General features: G+C 50.0%; 1 protein-coding gene across 11 annotated transcripts in view; it reads left to right on the forward strand.

Annotated features, from left to right (window-relative positions):
* Nucleotides 1-20726, forward strand: part of Trak1 (trafficking kinesin protein 1) — a 103393-nt gene that overhangs the window by 64563 nt on the left and 18104 nt on the right. For 10 of the 11 annotated variants that reach the window (XR_013105639.1, XM_034484284.2, XM_076917681.1 and 7 more), the window contains 10 exons: nucleotides 5214-5330; nucleotides 7204-7304; nucleotides 8180-8288; nucleotides 9636-9714; nucleotides 10459-10589; nucleotides 12031-12105; nucleotides 12820-12951; nucleotides 15637-15713; nucleotides 16898-17134; nucleotides 17919-18235. Coding sequence is in view for 10 of the 11 variants with exons in the window: in XM_034484284.2 (XP_034340175.1) it covers nucleotides 5214-5330; nucleotides 7204-7304; nucleotides 8180-8288; nucleotides 9636-9714; nucleotides 10459-10589; nucleotides 12031-12105; nucleotides 12820-12951; nucleotides 15637-15713; nucleotides 16898-17134; nucleotides 17919-18235 (1375 nt within the window). In the remaining variant the exon portion in view is untranslated. The remainder of the gene's footprint in view (nucleotides 1-5213; nucleotides 5331-7203; nucleotides 7305-8179; nucleotides 8289-9635; nucleotides 9715-10458; nucleotides 10590-12030; nucleotides 12106-12819; nucleotides 12952-15636; nucleotides 15714-16897; nucleotides 17135-17918; nucleotides 18236-20726) is intronic. The other variant, XM_076917682.1, reaches the window with a different exon arrangement.

A 20726-nucleotide genomic window follows, 5' to 3' on the forward strand; every position in this document is an offset into this window, starting at 1 on the left:
TTGATAGGCAATCATGCCTGCACCTCAATGTTTTATAAATAGCAGCTGTCCCCTTTGTCCTTGGCCCTGATAAGATATCACAGGGAACTCCCTGCCTTTCTCTGGAACTGGATGGCTCTTAGTCTGACTGCTACAGCCAGTCACGTGACAGTCACCTCACACCGTTCCTGCTTGGTATATGTGTGTGCATATGTGTGTGTGTGTGTGTGTATGTGTGTGTGTATGTGTGTGTTGGGTCATTGCTGGGAAGAAGATCCTCAGGCTTGTCCTGACAGACTGACTGTACTGGGAATGTACCTGGAGTTCATCTCTTCTGCCCCAGTTACAGTGTGCTTTCTGCTGACCCATAGTTACACCTTTGATCCTAAAACTGGTGAATGGGATGAGTCATTACTGAGGGGGAGGTAGGCTAAGCATCTCCACGGAGAGTGCCAGCCAGTACAGTGTGTGTTGGTGACAAGGACCAACATCAGGTTGTAGGCTTTCAAGACACCTTGAGTCATTTCTCAGAGAGTAAAGAACTAGATTTTGACTGGCTTGATCCAGGGCCTGAGTTGGTTATTTATAGTCTGTGGTTGCCACTAATGTTAAAGCCAGATTCATTTCCTGGCTGTTTTCTTGATTTTAGAACTAAATGTTTGATTTATGTTGACTGGCAACAAGAAATGGGAGGTGACTTCTCACCCCCTAAAGACATATACACACACACTCACACACTCATACATGTACACACACACAGAGACCTACAAATGTGCACACACACATGCAGACACACTCAAACATGCGGGCATACACACACACACACACACCTACAGATACACACTCATACATGTACACACACAGATAGAAACCTACAAATACACACTCACACATACACACGCATGCAGACACACTCAAACATGAAGGCATGCACACAAATAGACCCACAGATACACACTTACACATGTACACACACAGATGGAGACCTACAAATACACACTCACACATACACATGCATGCAGACACACTCAAGCATGTAGGCATGCACACACATTCAGACACACACACAGAGAGAGAGAGAGAGAGAGACAGAGACAGAGACAGAGACAGAGACAGACATGTAGGCATGCACACACACGTATACTCACACATGTACACTCGTGCATGCAGACACACATGGAGGCACGTGTGCATGTACACACACACGCACACACACACACACACCTTGCCCTATATCTGTGATTCTCAGAAGAAACCTAAGGATCTTGTTGCCTTGATAAACCTGGGCAGAGCAAGGTATGGCAGTGCAGGGGACTAAGGCTGGAGGATCAGGAATTGAAGGTGAGCCTTAGTTGAACACTTAGACCCCCTCTCAAAACAACAATATCAAACATCCCAAAAGCCAGAAACAAGCTAGACAAGATAGCCTGGCAGCAGTCCAGGAGCTTCGGGTTTCCTGTTACCCATAAGCAGTTTTCCATCCCTTCCTGTTTTTCATCCTGAAGACATGCTCTGGGTAATTACTATAAAGATTAGATTTCCAGTGTAAGCTGGTGATAGCTGCTCCCAGCTCTCACTGGGCGGGCGGGAGCAAGAGGCCAGAGGCCCTGCAGCTGTGAGGTGTGGTCAGTAGGGCAAAGGGCTTCCTGACCTCCTATGTTCCTGTTCTGTTCTCTGTCCTTGTCCCTCCAAGGGGCCCGCCCTCCCTGCCACTTGGGAAGCCTTGTCCTTCATGTCCTCCAGCTGCATCTTACTTTGCAGGGCTCCCTGGCTCATAGTGCTCCTTGCCTCGCTGACTGTAGTGCTCTCTGTCTCACTGCCTGCAGTGCTCCTTCCCTCACTCCCTGTAGTGCTCCTTCCCTCATTCCCTGTAGTGCTCCTTCCCTCATTCCCTGTAGTACTCCTTCCCTCACTCCCTGTAGTGCTCCTTCCCTCACTCCCTGTAGTGCTCCTTGCCTCATAGTGCTCCTTACCTCACTGACTGTAGTGCTCTCTGTCTCACTGCCTGCAGTGCTCCTTCCTTCACTCCCTATAGTGCTCTTTGTAGTACTCCCTGTAGTGTTCCTTGCCTCGTAGTGTTCCTTGCCTCATAGTGCTCCTTGCCTTGTAGTGCTCCTTGCCTCGATACCTGTAGTGCTCTCTGTCTCACTGCCTGCAGTGCTCCTTCCCTTACTCCCTGTAGTGCTCCTTGCCTCGATACCTGTAGTGCTCTCTGTCTCACTGACTGTAGTGCTCTCTTTCTCACTGGCTGCAGTGCTCCTTCCCTCACTCCCTGTAGTGCTCCTTTCCTCACTCCCTGTAGTGCTCCTTGCCTCGCTGACTGTAGTGCTCTCTTTCTCACTGGCTGCAGTGCTCCTTCCCTCACTCCCTGTAGTGCTCCTTGCCTCGATGCCTGCAGTGCTCCTTGTATTGAGGATTCACATCTTTGCTTGATGAGAATTAGCAGCTTTGGCGGGGTGAAATCAACAAGTAATGAATGTTAAGCACCTGCTGACCACCCCATCTAGGCCAGGTGGTTGTCCTAGCAGGGAATTTAACAGGCCTGAGTTAGACTGAGGAAGACCATGCTTCTGCAGAGAAGTGGACATTGATTGCTAGTGCAGGTGAGAGGACTGGAACCATTTTGACCTATGCTAACCTTGAGTTTGCCTCTGGGTATTCACATCCTGGGCAGCCTCAGTCACACCATTCCTCCTGTCCCTCCCCTCAGGTAAGGCACAGCCCCTGAGTCTCAGGATGACAAAGGGCCATAGACGAGGAACCATCTCGTCTCCCCATGGCCCTTGAGGATAAATTCAGGGTTGAGCATCTCTGATTGCCGGGACAGTCAGTGTGTCTCTTGGCCATGGGAAGCGCCTGTTCTACATGTGCTCAGCTTTTGTGTGATTAGGGATGATGGGAAAGCATGTAAGGTGGGGATATGTAAGGGGCATTGATGGGTCACTTCTGTAAGTGTACTGCCAAAGCTTGAACATAGGATAACTCACGTGCTGCGTGGGAGGCAGTGTTGATTTTCAGTTTTGAGCTGTTGTTTGTCACCTAAAACAGTGTAAGGAATAGATTCTAATGGTCTGTTTGAGGTGGACTTGAGAGTGCATCAGAGTCACCAACAAGCAGGTGGCACTATGCCCCTCTCTCCTCTGGTGGCTGGTGTGTGCTGGTCTCAAAACTCAGAGTCAGATAGTTACAAGTAATACAAGTTAGAAAGTTACAAATATTCCGAGGTAGAAAATTACAAATAACCCTGCCCGTTTGTGAGGAACAGTTTTTATTTTTCTCTAATTTTTTAAAAGGCTTATGTGTATGAGTGTGTATGTCTGCGCACTGTGTGCCTGGTGCCCACAGAGGCCAGAAGAGGGCATCAGATCCTCTGGGAAATTACAGAAGGTTGTGAGCAGCTATGTGGGTGCAGCCATATGGGTGCTGGGAGCCTCTGGAAAAGCAGTCAGTGTTCTTACATAGCAGTCTGAGTGTCCCAGACCAATGAGATAGGGGATTTGCAAAGGGGCAAGTCCCAGGCTGTGGGAGCAGAGGATGGGGATTTCTCATAACCTGAGGACTTTAAAATGACGGTCTCTCACAGATCAGCACGCCGTCCACGCTTGCCTTCTCTCTGTCCCTTTCTGCACAATGCTGCGTGAAAAGCTCACCTGCGTTCGTGTCTGCTTTCTATCATGCGAGTTACCAACTGTGATTACATTAGTGATTTCTCAGCTCTGTGGCTTGTACAAAACTATAGTGCTCCTGATTCTGGAGAAAAGGAACACTCAGGCCATGAGGGTAGTTAGTACCTAGTGTGGAGTCAGAGCCTCCGGCTGTCTCTGCTCCAGCCTGCCCGTCCACGCTTCTTTTTAGAGCAAGTGAACAGGACAGTTGGTGTAGACTCTGAAGTGGTGTGGTCTCCTAGAATGTCCTTCACCCTACTGCCCCCCATCTAATGCAAGCAGGTGGGTCTTATGGGGATGGATTTGGAGTTGGCACCTGTCCCCTACCTGGGACATCTTTCTTCACAGAGGCAGCCATGTCTTTGTGTGGCCCGCTTTGTCGGCCTGTTGTCATGGCTGAACTGTCAGAGTACCCCGTTCTTACATGTATGAGACCTCTAAAGTACAAGTAGCTGATACAGGTTCTCTGCCCTTAGAAAGTTCTTTCTTTTAAATAAATGAAATAAAATCCAAAGAAGAAAGTGAAACAAGCAAAACAGATGCAGTTCTACTTGAGTTGTTTTAAACATTGTTGCTTCCTTGGTTACAATGAGCAACTCAACATGTTCTAGTTGAGTCCAGCCTGATGTGGGTTAAAGATACCTGCCTTCTTATGCCAGCGCTTTGCTTTATTCAGGAGCATAGTCACCCACCCACCCATCTATCCATTTATTGATTCATCTATCATCTATCTATTTACCTACATATCCATCTATTCATCCACCCACCCATTCACCTATCCAACCATCCATCCATCTATCTATCCATCTACCCATCTATCCACCCATTCACCCACCCATCCACCCACCCATTCACCCACCCATTCACCTATCCAGTCATCCATCCATCTACCCATCTATCCACCCATTCACCCACCCATTCACCTATCCAGTCATCCATCCATCTACCCATCTATCCACCCATTCACCCATCCATCCACCCACCCATTCACTCAGCTATTCATTCATTTATCTATCCACCCAGCCATCCACCCACCCATTCACCCAGCCATTTACCCAGCCATTCATCCATCCATCCATCCACCTGTCCATTCATCCACTCATTCACCTACCTATTCATCCATCATTCATCCATCCTTCTAACCATCCATCCATTCATCTATCCATCCTCCATCCATCTATTCATCCATCCATCCATCCATCCATCCAGTCATCTACCCATCCATCATCTGTCTATCCGTCCATCCATCTATCCATCCGTCATATGTCCATCCATCCGAGTCAATGGTGTTCCCATGTGCTGGCTCTCAAGCAGGGAGAAGTGTTACCAACCATTTAACAAATAACTAAAGCACTTTTCCCTCCACGTACCTAGTTTTCATCAACTTTTCCTGCGTGGCTCCTGCACATGTGTGGCCAAGCTTATTGCTGTTTAATAGGCATCTAGTGCCTGGATGGCAAACCGTTAACTCTCCTACTGTTTCTGGGCATGCGCATCTGACACTGAGCCCTGTTGGCTTCTCCAGGATGCACAGGGTTAAGTCTGCATTCTCCCACTTGCCTTTCATAGAAAGAGCGGGACTTGGAGCTGGCTGCAAGGATCGGCCAGTCATTGTTGAAGAAGAACAAGACCCTTACTGAGAGGAACGAACTGCTGGAAGAGCAGGTGGAGCACATCCGGGAGGAGGTGAGGACCGCTGGCCAGGGAGTAGCCAGGGAGGTGGGTGGGAGCACGGGCAGAGTGTGCTTGTACTTGTACTTGGAGAACCTAGACTTGACATGTAGACCATCTATTCTGGGTCTCTATAGTGAGCAGATGCAGGAGCAGCTCCCCTTCTTATACCAGTATCACTGTGTAAGGGCAGGAGTGGTGTGACCTTGCAGCCTGCAGTCTTCATTGTATAAACTCAGTGCAACACTGTGGCCTGCAGTCTTCATCGTATAAACTCACCATTTCACAACACTCATCTTAATTCACGGTTGTGCGGGGTGGGGGGAGGAGAGGACAGCCGTGGACTATTTCACCATCTCCAAGGGGAGCCTAGAGTCAGGAGGAAGGATGCTGGCTCCCTGGAAGTGATGTTTAAACTGTATGGAGACATAACAGAGTTGCCCAGAGTTGACAGGACAGGGATTTGGAGGTCAGAGCCCAGCCATCCATGGTGGCTTCTCTCCTCTCACTCTGTTTTCTGAGCAGCAAGTTTTAGCCTTGAGGACTCTTCCTTCTCGCCTCTTCTTCCCTCTGTCCATCATTAACGTCCTTAGTGGGAAAGGATGCCCTTATCTAAGACCGTAAGATGCAGTCAGTCTTACTTCTTTTTCTCATTAAAGCTATTTCTGATTTGGGCTTAATGTTTTATTTAAACCCACTCGTAAGAAAGAGTGTCACTCCCAGCTTGCTCTCAGAAATGATAAGCTAGAATGCTGTAGTGTTGCGGGGAGAAATAAAGTAGTTCTTGCCTTCCCTGGTCCAGGGAAATGGCCTCAGTCAGGTAAAGAAGCATGTGGGCTTTCTGAGCAGAGGGAAACCCCACCCAGGTGCCTGTGAGTGGCTGCCCAATGGCCTCCTCCTGTGGCCGTCTGGTGTGAGACTTCCTGGGCGTGTATAGAAAGCATTCTATTCCATGGGAGTGGTTATGCCCTGCTTCTCAGGAGAAGCTTTGAACTGGAAAGCTATGAGGTCATGCTTCCCTTTGGAGAATCATCAAATGACCCCTTTCGGTAGGGAGAACCTTTATGCAGCATATAAAACAAGTGGACTCTCCAAGGATGCAGAGTCCATGCGCCTGCGTGGCATGGGAAAGCTAGAACAAACCCCCAGCTACATCAGAAAACAAACTGCCAGTTCTCCCTCACAGCCCTGGTCCTGCGCTTATCAGCGCTGAGTGCTGGAAGGACAGGTGAGAAGTTTTACAGTAGCCACTGCCTTATTTGAAAGCCTTGAGCCCAAATCAGCCACGTGGCACAGCCACCTCATCAGTCAGCCACGTGGCTTTCCTCGAGGCTTTTGTCTTTCCTCCTGTACCCTGAGTTTCTGCCCAGTACCTGTGCTAAGTGTGGGAGAGGGTGTGATCAGTTTGGCGGGGAACACTGAGGTGTGCTGGTCACATGGAGGGCCGTGTGGTTTTCTAAGCAGGGTCTGTGAACCGCTCCTGGCAGCCCACCTGGATCAGCACAGCCACAGATCTGCTCTGAGATGGCATTGGGTTCTAACAAAGCAAGTGGCCTCTTGTTTCATTTAGTATTGTGGTCCACTGTTCTGGCCACTTGCCAGCTGGTCATCTGGCTGCTTCCAAAGCCGACAGGCAGTCTCACCTCCTGATCATTCCAGAGCCTTCTGTTCCCCTATCTGCTCTTCTGACTAAACGTGAGGACATAGACCGTTTCCAACCCAGAACTGATTGACTGGGCTTTTCTTAAACGTTATCAAACTCAATGCTTTGAAACTTTGAGTAGCCAATCAGTCCTCACTTGGGATGCCATCTGTCACCAGTGTTTGAGCACAGAAAGGACATTAAACCTTCTGGCAAGCATCCGTCTGCCCCTTGCTGTCCACACAGGTGTCTCAGCTCCGACATGAGCTGTCCATGAAAGATGAGCTGCTTCAGTTCTACACCAGTGCCGCTGAGGAGAGCGAGCCCGAGTCTGTCTGCTCCACCCCGTAAGTCGCCAGTACAGGTCCCCGGAGCTAAGGCCAGGCGGGCTGATGTGGATGCCCTTGGAGGCCTCTAGGCAGGGTCGCTAGCGCCTTGGGTTAGTCTTTCTCAGAACGACCGTCTGAAGGCCTCAAATGAAACCACCTCACTGCTTCAATGGGAAGTGCTGTGTGGAGGGCTGATTCCCTCTTAGAGGGTGTCATTGCTGGCTTGTCAGAGTGGCCCTTTACCCTGGCACATCTGTGGGAATGGGGTGTGCTCAACGGTGGACGAAAACATAGATCCTGGAGCCTCGGGTCCTTGGGACAGAAGTCTGGATGCTTCCCTGAGAGTCAGGAGACCCTCGCTTTTGGGAGCTCAGTGGCCTGCTGAGGGGACACAGTTCTGTTGTGACCTCACCCCATGCTGATTTCCTCACTGTAGAATGGAGCTCTTAAGAACATGTCGGTCACAGGGTCATGAGCACTGAGTTCACACGTGCCGCATGTGTAGGACACTTAATTTTTAATTTGTCTATTTGTGTACACTTGGGGGAGGGGCACAGGCCATGACATGGATTGCACATGGAGGTTGGGGACAGCTTTCAGGAGCAAGTTTTCTCCTTCCACCTTGTTGGTCCTGGGCATTGGCCGCCGGTTGTCAGGCGTGGCAACAAGAGCTTGTCCTCCTGAGCCCAGGAAACCTTTCTTGTGAATAGGTGTGTGTCTCAAGTTAAAGGAACTCTTGGACATCCTGGAATTAGATTGGTTAAATAAACCTGGCCCTCTGACCCCCTGTTCTGAGCTAAGGTGGCCACTATACCTTTGCGGTAGCCCTTCCCAGACTCTGCTCAGGTGAGAAGGGAATGGCCTCTCTGATTTTGAGTGCGCTTTTCTGCTAGGCTGAAGAGGAACGAGTCATCCTCCTCCGTCCAGAATTACTTCCACCTGGACTCTCTTCAGAAGAAGCTGAAGGACCTCGAAGAGGAGAACGTTGTACTCCGATCTGAGGTGATGTGTGTACCCCGCTCTTGCCCCTTGGGTAGGGGTGTCCCTCTAACAGCAACAGCTGCAGAGATAGTACCATCTGCTTGGTGCCTATCTGAAGAAGTCGTGCCTGAGCTTGCATGCTCCAGCCATGGTGCTCGGCTGCAGGCTCCGACACATGGGCATTGCTTCTGGGGTAGCTGTCGCAGTGGGTAGAGACTGAGGCGGGTACAGGCACAGGAGCAATGGCCCGAGGGCTGGAGTGATTATCGAGAAGGCGGTAGACTGGGTCTCAGAGACATGCCTTCCATGGTGAACTTGGAAAGGCTGGGCTGAGGCAGCCTGGGAGTCCAGAAGGCCTGTACCAGACACCTTTCATACATTGTTACAGTTGTTACATTACTGTTATCAGCATCACTGTTGTTAGTCTTCACAGCGGGGCCTACAGCCGCTTACTTTGAGTCTCATTTGCAGTGAGACTAAGGCACCAGGCTATTAGGTGTTTGAAGATGTCAGAGTTAAATGACAAAGGCCATATCCACAGCCTCTGACTCTAAGCCCACGCTTTTTCCCACTCGCCCACCACTGCTCTCTAAAACCTCAGATTTGAGTAGATTTAGTACCTTTTGTCTTAATTAGCATTGGGATTGTCTGTAGGCAAAGGGATAGCCTTTGTCTGTCAGGTTTGGGCCGTGAGTCCACCTTAGCTGGCTCTAGACTCCCAGAGACTCTCCATGAGGGCAGGCCATCTGTCACTTTGAACTTGCCACACACTGGAAAGAGCCCCCTGCCTGGACCTTACAAGGCACCAGGAACTCTTTCTCATGACCTATCTGCAGACGCCACACTAGCCAGTGTTGTAGGAAGACTGACAAGGTCACCCAGGCTTGTTTTTTGCAGACCCATGGCTGAAGAAGGCCAAGCCCATGCTTGCCAGCTGCAGTCTCTGGGTGCCTGGGTAGTCACCTGGGCCAGATGCCAGATGGTGTGGCAACAATTCAGTTCCTGTGTGGCTGTTCATAGAGAAGCTGCTTTGGTCAGGGCAGTGTCTTAGGCAGAATAAAGGCCATAGAGGTGTCATATTTGTGAGGGCTGGATGCACACAACCAAGTAGCAAATAGACCAGGATGCCATTCAGTGATAGAACTTGTGCTCACGTCTCTGTGTGGTGGGCGCCCCCTGGTGGCGCCTAGCCTTCAGGTCTCTGCTTTAGGGCCTTGCCCATTGCCTAGGCAGGGAATGAAGGTGAGTTCTCTCTCCTGGGTGGTGTGTGATGGCCGCAGGGACAGAGATGTTGAGGGGGATCATACCAGAGCCTGAGATTGCCCAGCTCTGCTGCCCATCCTGACTGAGCATCATCTACCTCCACAGGCCTGTCAGCTGAAGACGGAGACCATCACCTATGAGGAGAAGGAGCAGCAGCTGGTGAACGACTGTGTGAAGGAGCTGAGTATGTCTGCCCTTCCTGCTGGCTCTCCTTCTCTAAGATGCTTTCACTTCCTTCCCACTAGTCGACAGCTCAGTGGCATTTTCTGAAAACAGAAGGCCCCTGCCAGCCTGTATGGCAACCTTTGCCCACTTGTGAGTTGAGAGCCATGCTCTCAATGAGGTGGATATTTAATTTTAATGTGGATTCTATATGGGAATATTACAATCTTCTGATGCTCAAGGTCGGCCCAGATCAATGAAGCTTTGCTATTCAAATCAGTGACCTTCCCCGTGCCCTCTGTTACGAGTTTCCAGGTAAGATAAGAGAAAGGGCGTTCGGCAAAGTGAGACCCAGTTCACATTCATGTCTAGTAAAATGGGCTGCAGCTCCAAATGCCCTGGAAAGCTACACGCAAAATGTACCATGTGCAGAGTTCCTGTCGTGGTCTGTCCATGGTGGAACACTGGGGCTCAGCCAAATGTACTCATATTTGGGGTGTCACTTCCAGCTCCCTTCCTGGAGCCTGTCTGCCCTGCCCTTAGAGCAGCCTTGGTCAGTAGAGTCAGCTCTCACAGGAGAGACAGCCCATGAGAAGGCTAGGTTCCTTCTTTTTCCAGCCCCACAGGAACCACATCACACTTAGATGTCCACTTTGACTCTCTCCATGTCCCCATCTCTGCTCTTCCCCCATAAAGACAGTGTCCCCTCTTTGGTCTATATGTGGTTTTCCAACTCAGCTACCCACTTGTCATTACTTCGTCACAGGGGATGCCAACGTCCAGATTGCGAGCATCTCTGAGGAGCTGGCCAAGAAGACAGAAGATGCCGCCCGCCAGCAGGAGGAGATCACGCACCTCCTGTCGCAAATCGTGGACTTACAGAAGAAGGCAAAATCTGTAAGGCTTTGTGTCTCTGGATGACGAGGCAGTGGCCATGCGGGGATGGGACAGATGGTCAGTGGGAGGACGAGTCCCTACCTGAGCCATGCATACTTCTTTCTGGAGGAGGCTTAGTGAGGTCAGGAGCTAACCCCGCCGCCCCCGGTTGGCAGAGGCATCATTTACCATCTTACTGTTCCCAAGGATGATCTATAAGTTAGCTGCCTTCATAGAGAAGTGCTGTAGATACGGAGTCTTGGGATTTATCTGACAAATCATGGAATCTGCCATTTGTTTTTACTTTGCCCTTCAGATACGGTCCCTGGTAGAGCGGTGTCTCTGATTACTGTTCCTTGGGCTTTGACTGGAAGGAAGAGAGGAGATGCCTCTGGAAAAGAAAGAAGGAAGGACAGACAGAAAGGGGAGGGGAGAGAGGACAGACTCCCAGGAAGCGCTCATACTCTGGAGGTGGGGGTTGGACTATGGAGAATAACTAAGGGCCCAGGGAAGACTTTACCTTCAAAATTATATGACAGGGGCTAGTGAGATGGTGCAGTGGATAAACGCTCCTGCTGCCAAGACCTGAGTTCATCCAACTCTCATAAGGTGCCCTCTGACCTCCACACACACTGTAGGTACACACACTCACATACATACTCACACACATGCTCACACACACTCATACACACATATACATACACAGACTCATACACAGTCATACACATTCACACATACTCTCATACAGACATATACACACTCATGCATACATACACACATTCATACATGTACACTCATATATACACCCAACACATACTCATAAACACTCATACAGATACACATTCTCTCTCACATATGCTCACACACACTCAGACATACACATACTAATACATACACTCACACACATATACATACTCACGTGTTCACACATATTCACACACATATATATATACACACATAATTATACACAGTCATACACATTTACACATATTCACACATACACTCACACACATACACACTCATACACACATACATATACACACATACTCATATATACACCCACATACAGATAGATACACATACACACACACTCATACAGTCTCTTACATACATGTTCACATACACTCACACATATACATACATCATACATATATACATACATTCACATACATACATATATACATACATTCACATACATACATATATATATATACATTCACATATACACATTTCACTCATACTCACACATGTATACACACACACACACACACACACACACACACACGGGAAAGTTTTTTAGAAGTGTCTGTTTTTTAAATTATACGAAAGGCAGTGCCCTGATGCAGCGTAGGGCACACGGTCCTCTGGGGACAGTGCTACGCTCCTCACAGTCAGGTAGCAAGAAGGTCAAGTTGGGCTCCTGAGTGTCTTAACAGAGGTGACTTGTCTTTACCATGTTTAGTGCGCGGTGGAAAATGAAGAGCTTGTCCAGCACCTGGGCGCGGCCAAGGATGCCCAGCGTCAGCTCACAGCTGAGGTGGGTGTCCCTGCCTGGACTCTCTAGGGCCTCGGCTTCCAGTGAAGGCCCTCCTCCATAGGCCTAGGTCATTCCCCTCATACTAAACATTTTACTGTTGATTCAGCATACTGTTACTTTGCCTGGGCTCTGTGCCTGTTGACTCTGGTGTCTGTTGTGAGCAAAGGAGGCTGGATTCAGTCCCAGCTCAGGGCCTGACATATTCTAACTCCTGACAGACACCACATAGGTGAACAAGGTATAGCACAGACTTGTAAAGAGCCTGTTCAAAGATACAACTTGAATCTGGGCATCATGGTACTTAACTATAATCCCAGTCTACAAGTGGCTGAGGCAGGAGGATAGCTGAATTTAAGGCCAGCCTAGGCTACAAAGAGAGATCCTGTGTCAAACAAAAGTGTAAGATGCAGCTGGAGAAGAGGGTGCGGATTTGCCTCTTAGCGCCTTTAGTCTTTTGTCTGGGTGTTTTGTTTGCCTTGCCCACTGTGACTGTTTCAGCAGCTTTCCGAGTCTGCAAGCCTTTCCCATGTGAAAAGAAAAGCCAGCCTTGTGGATCCAGCCCACTTTGCTGCGGGCCCACAGGCCTGCAGGTTCCATGAGGAGCTGGGGACTCAGCTGTAGTTCTGCCTCTCAGGCGGGGAGGGCTGGTGGGTGTGTCAGCTCCTGGGTGCTCACTGGTGTGGTGCGGGCCTGATGCTCTGCCTCTCCCCACAGCTTCGAGAGCTGGAGGATAAGTATGCGGAGTGCATGGAGATGCTTCATGAGGCTCAGGAGGAGCTGAAGAACCTGCGGAACAAGACGATGCCTACATCCCGGCGCTACCACTCTCTGGGCCTGTTCCCCATGGTGAGTGGGCTCTCCCGTGCTCCTCTTCCCCCACACCATAGTCAGACTTTAGCACCCGGGGCTTCGTGTCCCTGACCACTGGCCCTACATCTTTCCTGTGAGCTGCTTGCTCCTTTAAAGTTTGTACCTGGACCTGCCAGCTGGCAGCTTCCTGAGTCCCTAAGCAGGACTGGCCCTTTATTGGCTGTTCTCCTTACTGCTAAGAGATAATTTTACAAGGTACTTGGTTCTGTTAGATGTTAGGTAGGGCCTGCTATTACCCATGTCTTAAGGAGCCTGAGCTTCTCCTGGTTCTTTGTGTGTTTATTAACCCTTCCGTTGGTGTCAGGGATTTGAATCAACTTTGTTAAAAATAGTATTCCCCCATGATTGTATTTCCTTAGTCTTGGCGTGGCTTGTTTGCTGCCAGGGCTCTGAAGGGCTTTGATGAAGGACAAAGGGGGTTTCCGGTTTAATCTCCAGTTGTTTCCCTGTGATATCCACTTAGAAGGAAGTGAGCATGCTCATTGTATGTTCTAGCGGACCATAGCTTCCTAAGCTGGGGAAGCCATGCATTCACTGTGTGTGTTAGCACAGGGCAGTGGAGGGCTGGAGCCACGAAACCACGCTTGCACATGGTTGACACAAGCGCCCAAGAGCTCCTGTGTGTCCATCCAGGCTTTGTTCCAGTTGTCTGGCAGAGTGACAGACTCTCTCCAAGTCAAGAAAAGAGTTGATGTTGTTTTAATTTTTTAAATGTTTATTTATTATTATTATTGTGTTTGTGTGTGTGATTGGAGCGGTGCATGCGTGGAGGTCAGAGGACACCTTTGTGGAGTCAGTTTTCTGGGTCCCAGGGATCTGATCTTTACTCTCTGAGCCTTCTCACCAGCTGAGAAGAGACTGAAGGAGGAATCTCTTGCAGAGATACTTTTCCTGGGAAGTCTGTTTCTATTCACCCCAGACAGAGAAGGCAGTTTCTGTTCACCCCAGACAGAGAAGGCAGTTTCTATTCACCCCAGACAGTTAAGATAAACAGTTCTACCCAAGTCTAGCTTGGTGAGCCAGTGAGTTTACTAGGTAACTTAGAGGAGAACGGCCAAGACCTTAAAACTGTCACAAAACCAGGCTGGGGAGATGGCTCAGCCTGTAGAAAGACCAGCTGTGCAAGCCTGGCAGACTGAGTTTGATCTCCAGAAACCACAAGAAAAGTCAAATCTGGTGGTGCACATCTGTAATCTCTGCATTGGTAGCGTTACATGGAAAGTGGAGACAGGGGAACCTGCCGGAAGCTTACAGGCCAACGAGCCTGGAATACTGTGAGGAGTGACAGAAACAGGAAAGACCCCATCTCACCAAGACAGGAAAGAACTAACTCCCCAAAATTGTCCTTTGACAAGCACTGTCATTGTGTCTGTGTGTGTCTGTGTGTCTGTGTGTGTGTGTGTGTGTGTGTGTGTGTGTGTGTGTGTGTGTGTGTGTATCAAACCATTCTGGCTAGCTCACGCTCTGGTCCGTTTCTTCTGGAGGGATTCTCTGCTTTCACACTTACTGGAAGCTTTTGTTTGCCCGTTTCGAGGCTCTTGGCAAGCTCAGGTTTTAGGGATGGTTGTTCTGAAAGTGTAAAGGCTGCAGCATGCCCACGTTGCTGGAGCTCAGCGCTGGAGCTCTGCTTCTGCCCTCTGCCACTCCAGCTGCCAGGAGCAGCTTTTCCTCAGCTGCATTTTCAATTCCTTTGCCTTATGGTTGGGATTTTCAGTCTGCAGTCCACGGACAGAATCAGGTGACCCTTGAACACTGTGGGGGAATATGTCTTCTGTTTTCATAAGTCTTCCTCACATTGAGGGGATGGGTGGAGTGTGTGGGGTCAACCTCAGTACACCTAGGAAGTTCTAGAACTTCAGGACCAGCCTTCCCCCGACCCTAAAGCTCATCCCCCCCTCACCCGTTCAGAAAAGGGCAACAGTGTAGGAGAGAAAACTAGTAGGAATTAAGGGGTTAACTGGTACACTGTGTGGAAGATGAGGTCAGGAGTGGGGGTGGGCAGGGAGTGTCTGCAAAGAGGGAGTGCAGGATCTTCCTGGAAGCAGCAGCCCTGTCTCCTGAGCACATGGCAAAGGCGGTGCCAGGCTAGCTGGTTGAGCAAGGAGCTTGCAGAGAAAGTACAGAGGTGGCAACACGTCTGACACAGTCCGTGCAGGCAGGGACCTCTCCCCAGCAGAACCAGAGAGCTCTCAGCAGGTGATTGTCTACCTAGGAGTCAGAGGTATAGCCTTGGCTTCCCCATGTGTCATAATAACTATTTGTCACTGGGACGGTGGACCTGGTGGCCTGGCAGGACAGCTCAGTGGGGCCTGTGGGACTGTGTGGGACGTTTGGACTTGTTCCCACTGTTGTGAACACACTTTCCCATGCTCCTTGAGTTCTCTATCCCACATCTTTAGCCACAGTTTTAGCTCTGCCGTTTGGTCAAGGGTGCCTGGCTGTCAGACACTCAGCTACATGACGGTTAGGGGCTGTTCACTCACACCCAAAGGTGCTGTCTGCTCAGAACCTGCCCTGGCCATGGCCTGGCTGATTCTCTGTTAGGGATTGCTTTTAGCCTTGTGTGTGTTGTGTGGCATGTTGCGCTGGCCTCAGACCTCATCTAGAAATGGAAGCCTTGAGGCCCTGCTCAGTCCACACACGTCTTCTGTCTTTCCTCAGGACTCTTTGGCTGCAGAAATCGAGGGAACTATGCGCAAGGAGCTGCAGTTGGAAGAGCCAGAGTCTCCAGACATCACGTATGACCACGTGGCTTTTATATTTCAAGTTCCCTCAAACTGACCCAGAACCCGTGCTCATAGCCTAGCGTGTGTGGACCTTAGACACCACCGGCCAGCCATGGTCCTTCCCTGCCGGGTTAAGGGGAGTAAACAATAAGTGACATCTCTCTAAGGCTGGAGCTCAGTGGGTAGAGTAGTTTCCTAGCGTGCAGGGGCCCTCAGTTGTATCCCTCATAACACCTCGTGGTAAAGTGGAGGAAGGAGGCTCAGACATTCAAGGTCATCTTTACAGCTGGGATGTGTGAGTCCCCATCTCGAGAAACAACCCAAACCAACAAAGGAGGTTACTTGAACTTCCAGGGAATGGGAAGGGTGCAGGGTTTCCCATCTCCTACCCTCCACCTTTTTCCTTAATGGAAAGTATTACCTTAAAAAGTTTTCATGTTTGCTAAGAAAAGAAAACATAAGTTCTTCAGTGCTGTGAGCCAGGCGTCTGATCCTCTGAGTACTCCTGGAGTCTAGGCCGCTATATCTTCCCTCCTAACCACAGACCCCGGCTTGACTTCCATGGAACACTGAGAGAGATCTGGGGACCATGTTTTCTCCTGAATGACTAGTGTCCTGGTGACTTTGGTGTATGTACAGCCTGGCATCCTCAGAGGAAGCAGCCAGTCCAAAAATATGCTCACCCTTTTTTTTTCTTTAAAAGGAGAAATCAAACTGTGGGGTCTGTGCTTAGAAATGGCAGTTTCCAAGAATAGCCCAAGTGGTGTTTTATCATCTCAAAGTAGAAACTTCAGACAGACATGTATGTAGCCCTGCTGTTTTACTTTATGTGAATGGTTACACATTCTCGTTCTACAAAGGCCTACGAGTGAGCGCAGCCCTCCTGCAGCTCTCACTGTATGCCTGAAAGAAGCAAGCCTGCCAAGGAAGAAGCAACACCAAAGCACTGTCATGTCTAGCTAAGGCTTCAGGCTGTGATAAACAGTACCACTGGGCTAGCAGAACCTAGTGCTGAGCTGTGCTACCAAGGCTTAGGTTTGGTTGGGATTAGCATACTATAATGGGGGCGCCCTACACCCTAAGGAGCATGTGAGGCCCATAGATAGCAGGCCACTCATGCTAGGCATCTGTGGAGGGGTTGGTTAGTTCTAGGCTCTTCCTGATATGCTGGCTCATGGCTGCCACGTCCTCCCCAGCCACCAGAAGCGTGTCTTTGAGACGGTGAGAAACGTCAATCAAGTGGTCAAGCAGAGATCACTAACCCCTTCTCCCATGAACATCCCGGGCTCCAACCAGTCCTCAGCCATGAACTCCCTCCTGTCCAGCTGCGTCAGCACCCCCCGCTCCAGCTTCTATGGCAGCGATGTCAGTAACGTGGTCCTCGATAACAAAACCAATAGCATCCTCCTAGAAACTGAGGCAGCCGACCTGGGGTGAGCGGCGGGCTCCTCTCCTGTTGGAGGGAGGGGAGAGGAGGTGTACCTTGGACGTGGGCTCACTCACCATCAGAGAGGGGGTGGATGAGGGCGGCCACATCCCAGTTACCTCCCTTATCCACCACACTGGTCTTTTCTGAGGTAGTTATCTCAAGCTGGTGCCCACAGTGTGCTTTACCATAACATCATGGAGGGAGAACTAACACATTTCCCACAAGTCATCACTGTGCCCCCTGGGGAGCCTGCATGCTGGGAAGCACAAGGAGACCGCAGGTTCTTCTCATTCTCAGAAGGTGGAATGTAGGGGCCTGTCAGTCATGGGGTCAGTTCCTCTCCACCCTAACGCCCTGTAGAACCCCAGCACCCAATCCCATCATCCACCTGTGCACCCTGGCCGTCTTGACTTACTAAAACAGGTACTTTGGACCTAGTTGAACCCATCAGACGGGTTCTCCAAGATCAGGGTTTCATTCAGAGCACAGGCCCTTTCATTTAAGAGACAAGAGGGTTGAATCAGTTCCCCTTTGGGACTTAAGTACAGCCCCCTGCAAAAGGTTTTTTTCCAGAGTAACCTGGAGGAAGATGCTTATGAAGATACATTCTTGCAGATTTTCAGTCCATCCTGGTACAAACCTGCCTCTAAGAACAGTCAGTTGAGACCCACGGAGGGGACTCCAGTGTCTGGCTGACCCTGGTCTCCTCAGACCATCTCTGTCTCTTTGCCCTGGGGGGTTCTCACTGCCTTTGCTGGCTGTAGATACTTACCCTCTGTCTTCCACAGAAATGAGGAACACAGTAAGAAGCCAGGCACGCCAGGCACACCGGGCTCCCATGACCTGGAGACAGCACTTAGGCGGCTATCCCTGCGCCGGGAGAACTATCTGTCTGAGCGGAGGTTCTTCGAGGAGGAGCAGGAGAGGAAGCTTCGAGAGCTGGCCGAGAAGGGGGAGCTGCACAGTGGCTCGCTCACGCCCACCGAGAGCATCATGTCCCTGGGCACACACTCACGCTTCTCTGAGTTCACGGGCTTCTCCGGCATGTCCTTCAGCAGCCGCTCCTACCTGCCCGAGAAGCTACAGATCGTGAAGCCGCTCGAAGGTGACCACCAGGGGCCTCGGCCCCTCTCTGTCCTCCTCTGCGACTCTCTCTGGGCCCTGATCCACCACAGGAAAGCCAGCCATCAGTGTCATACCTATTCATTTTTCTTTCGAGATAGCCACCCACGCTGTTGGTTTGAGTTCCTCTGAGGTGGCCTCTGTTTCTGCAGTCTCTTGTCGTGGCTTGAACAGTACACTCCTGGGTAAAACTCCTGCAGGTGGCCCACAGGTCTCTTTTGTCCTTACTTAGCGCTTTAGGACCCAAGCTTAGTGGCAGCTGCACAGCTTCAGACCCTCCATGGTAGCTGTGTGACAACAGGCTACTTCTGGATAACCCAGGCATCTGAGATGGGTGGGGAAGAAACATGTTGGCTTCTCGGAGATTTTACTATCAAATAACGCAAAGTACACATTGTGACCCCCTGCCCCCCAGGCATGTGGAAGTGTTGTGTGTGATCACCTGTTCCCATCTGTTCTTCATAGAAAGGGTGTGGCTTTCTGGAGGTGTGCTTTGCTGTGAGCTACCCCCACCCCCACCCCCGCAGTCTGCAAGAGGGAGGGATGGATGGAGGCTTCCTCAGACTCCACTAAGCACCCCAGTAGTACCAGGGGCAGCTCAGAAACTGAGTTCCTAGAAGACCTCACTGTTTCCTCTGTCCCCTTGCCTTGTCAGGAGCCACCCAGTGTGCACTCTGTTTGTCCCCGGTGTCCCCTTTAGTTTGAAGCCCGTGTGAGTTGGAAGACCTGCTTTAGAGCCGTGCAGTGTATTTTTGATGTTAAGTCAGACACCTGCAGGTCTGCTTTTTTCTGAGCTGTTACCTCATCCCTTCTTGGGGGACATCTTTGATGCTTTAAGCTAAATTACGCTCCACACTCACCGTAACGTTTCAGTGCCACAGAGAGTTTCTGTCTCACAGGTACAAACTTGTGCTCTGTGCTTAAAGACAGGTAATGACTGTTTTCATCCCAAGAGCCCCTGCTTTTGCTGCTGTGGGGACCGTGTCAGCCTTACTGAACAGGCAGCCTGCAAAGCTGAGGTCCTGCATGTGCCATGGTCCCTGTGTCTCCAAAGAAAGAGGAAGGACTCTTTTTCTTTCTGTTTTCATTTTAACAACTACGGTGTTTGTAATTTATGTCCTTCCTAGTTCTCAGGGCAGGGATGGCTCCGCCCCTTTTTATTTCTTCAGTTGTAATCTTGGGGATTGTTTTCTGACCTGCAATTTATGTCTGGTTTTCTTTCAATAAAACCTTCCATTTCTGCAATTTTATTTCTGCCTTTCTTTTCTTTTCTTCTTTTGTCTCTCAGAGGCCATTAGACACCATCTCTCCACTTCCCATACTCTGTTGTGTTTCGTTGGGTCGCCTGTGTTGTGTTTTGGGCTCATTTTTCAAGTGCAGGGTGAGATTTTAAAAATTTCATTTTGACTAACTCATCTCCATTTCTCTGACTTTGCGCCCTGGGTGGCAGTGTTTTTACGACAAGAGTCAGAGGAGACCCCACTCATTTGTAAGATGAATTTTGCCTGTGGCACCCTCTTCCCAAGAAGTTGAATTCACCATTAAAAAGTCCTTCTTATCACCGTGGCCTGTAACACAGCCTTGTGATAAGGTTCCTTTTGGCTTCATTTTGTGTTTCTCAGACTTCTTCCTCGGCTGTTCAAAAGACAACTGATATTTTCTTTCTCCCTTCCCCTCCACAGGGGATATCTGTGTTACCGTGTTTACTCGAAGAGGTGTTGTGAGCATAGTTGTCTTCCTAACTACAGCTGCGCCAAATGAGCCTTCCTCCTGAGCCGTCTTCCTTATTTGTAACATAGGCAGACAGTTGTCAGTCAAGATTATCAGACTTGTCCCGATTCAGTCTCCTTGGTCTTTAGGGCCCAATTACCACTGTTGACCTGGACCATCATTACACTGGGGTCATGTTCTCACCTGGCCCAGTGAGATACTGATAGGATACCCTTGATCACCAGCAGTCCAGAGAAAGGCACCTGGGGTGAGGTCCCCAGAAACCACTGGGAGCATAGTAGAAGCCAACAGTATCCTCTGTCTAGATCTCCTTCTTCATTCCAGCCGTCCTGCCTTCTCCTCATGTGTCAGCCAGGCCAGCATAGCTAGGTGTGATGGATGTTCTCACATTTTCACCAGGCCTTTCAAGGTTAAGCAAGTAAAGACCGGAATATTCAAGATAGAGAGAGATGTCTGTCTTAGAAAGACTGAGGCAGGCAGGAGTCCTTCTTTGTTCTGCCTGCCCCCAGCCTGTTCTCAGGGGTCTGGGAGGAGTGTGGTAGTCATGTCCTGTTTCCTGCTGGACAAGGGACAAGGCTGGGTTGGTGAGTGAGACAGAGAGAAAGGACAGGGCGAGGCACTTGTGCTCACCTCTGGTAAGGCGTGCTTCATGGTCACTTTCACATTTGCTCTCTATATCAAAGAAAGGATTTCAGGCAGCCAGCCAGGAGATGGGTAGAGCCTCAGAATCAGCCAGGGAGAAA

Source organism: Arvicanthis niloticus, chromosome 21 (assembly GCF_011762505.2).
Source record: "Arvicanthis niloticus isolate mArvNil1 chromosome 21, mArvNil1.pat.X, whole genome shotgun sequence".
Classification (NCBI taxonomy): domain Eukaryota; kingdom Metazoa; phylum Chordata; class Mammalia; order Rodentia; family Muridae; genus Arvicanthis; species Arvicanthis niloticus.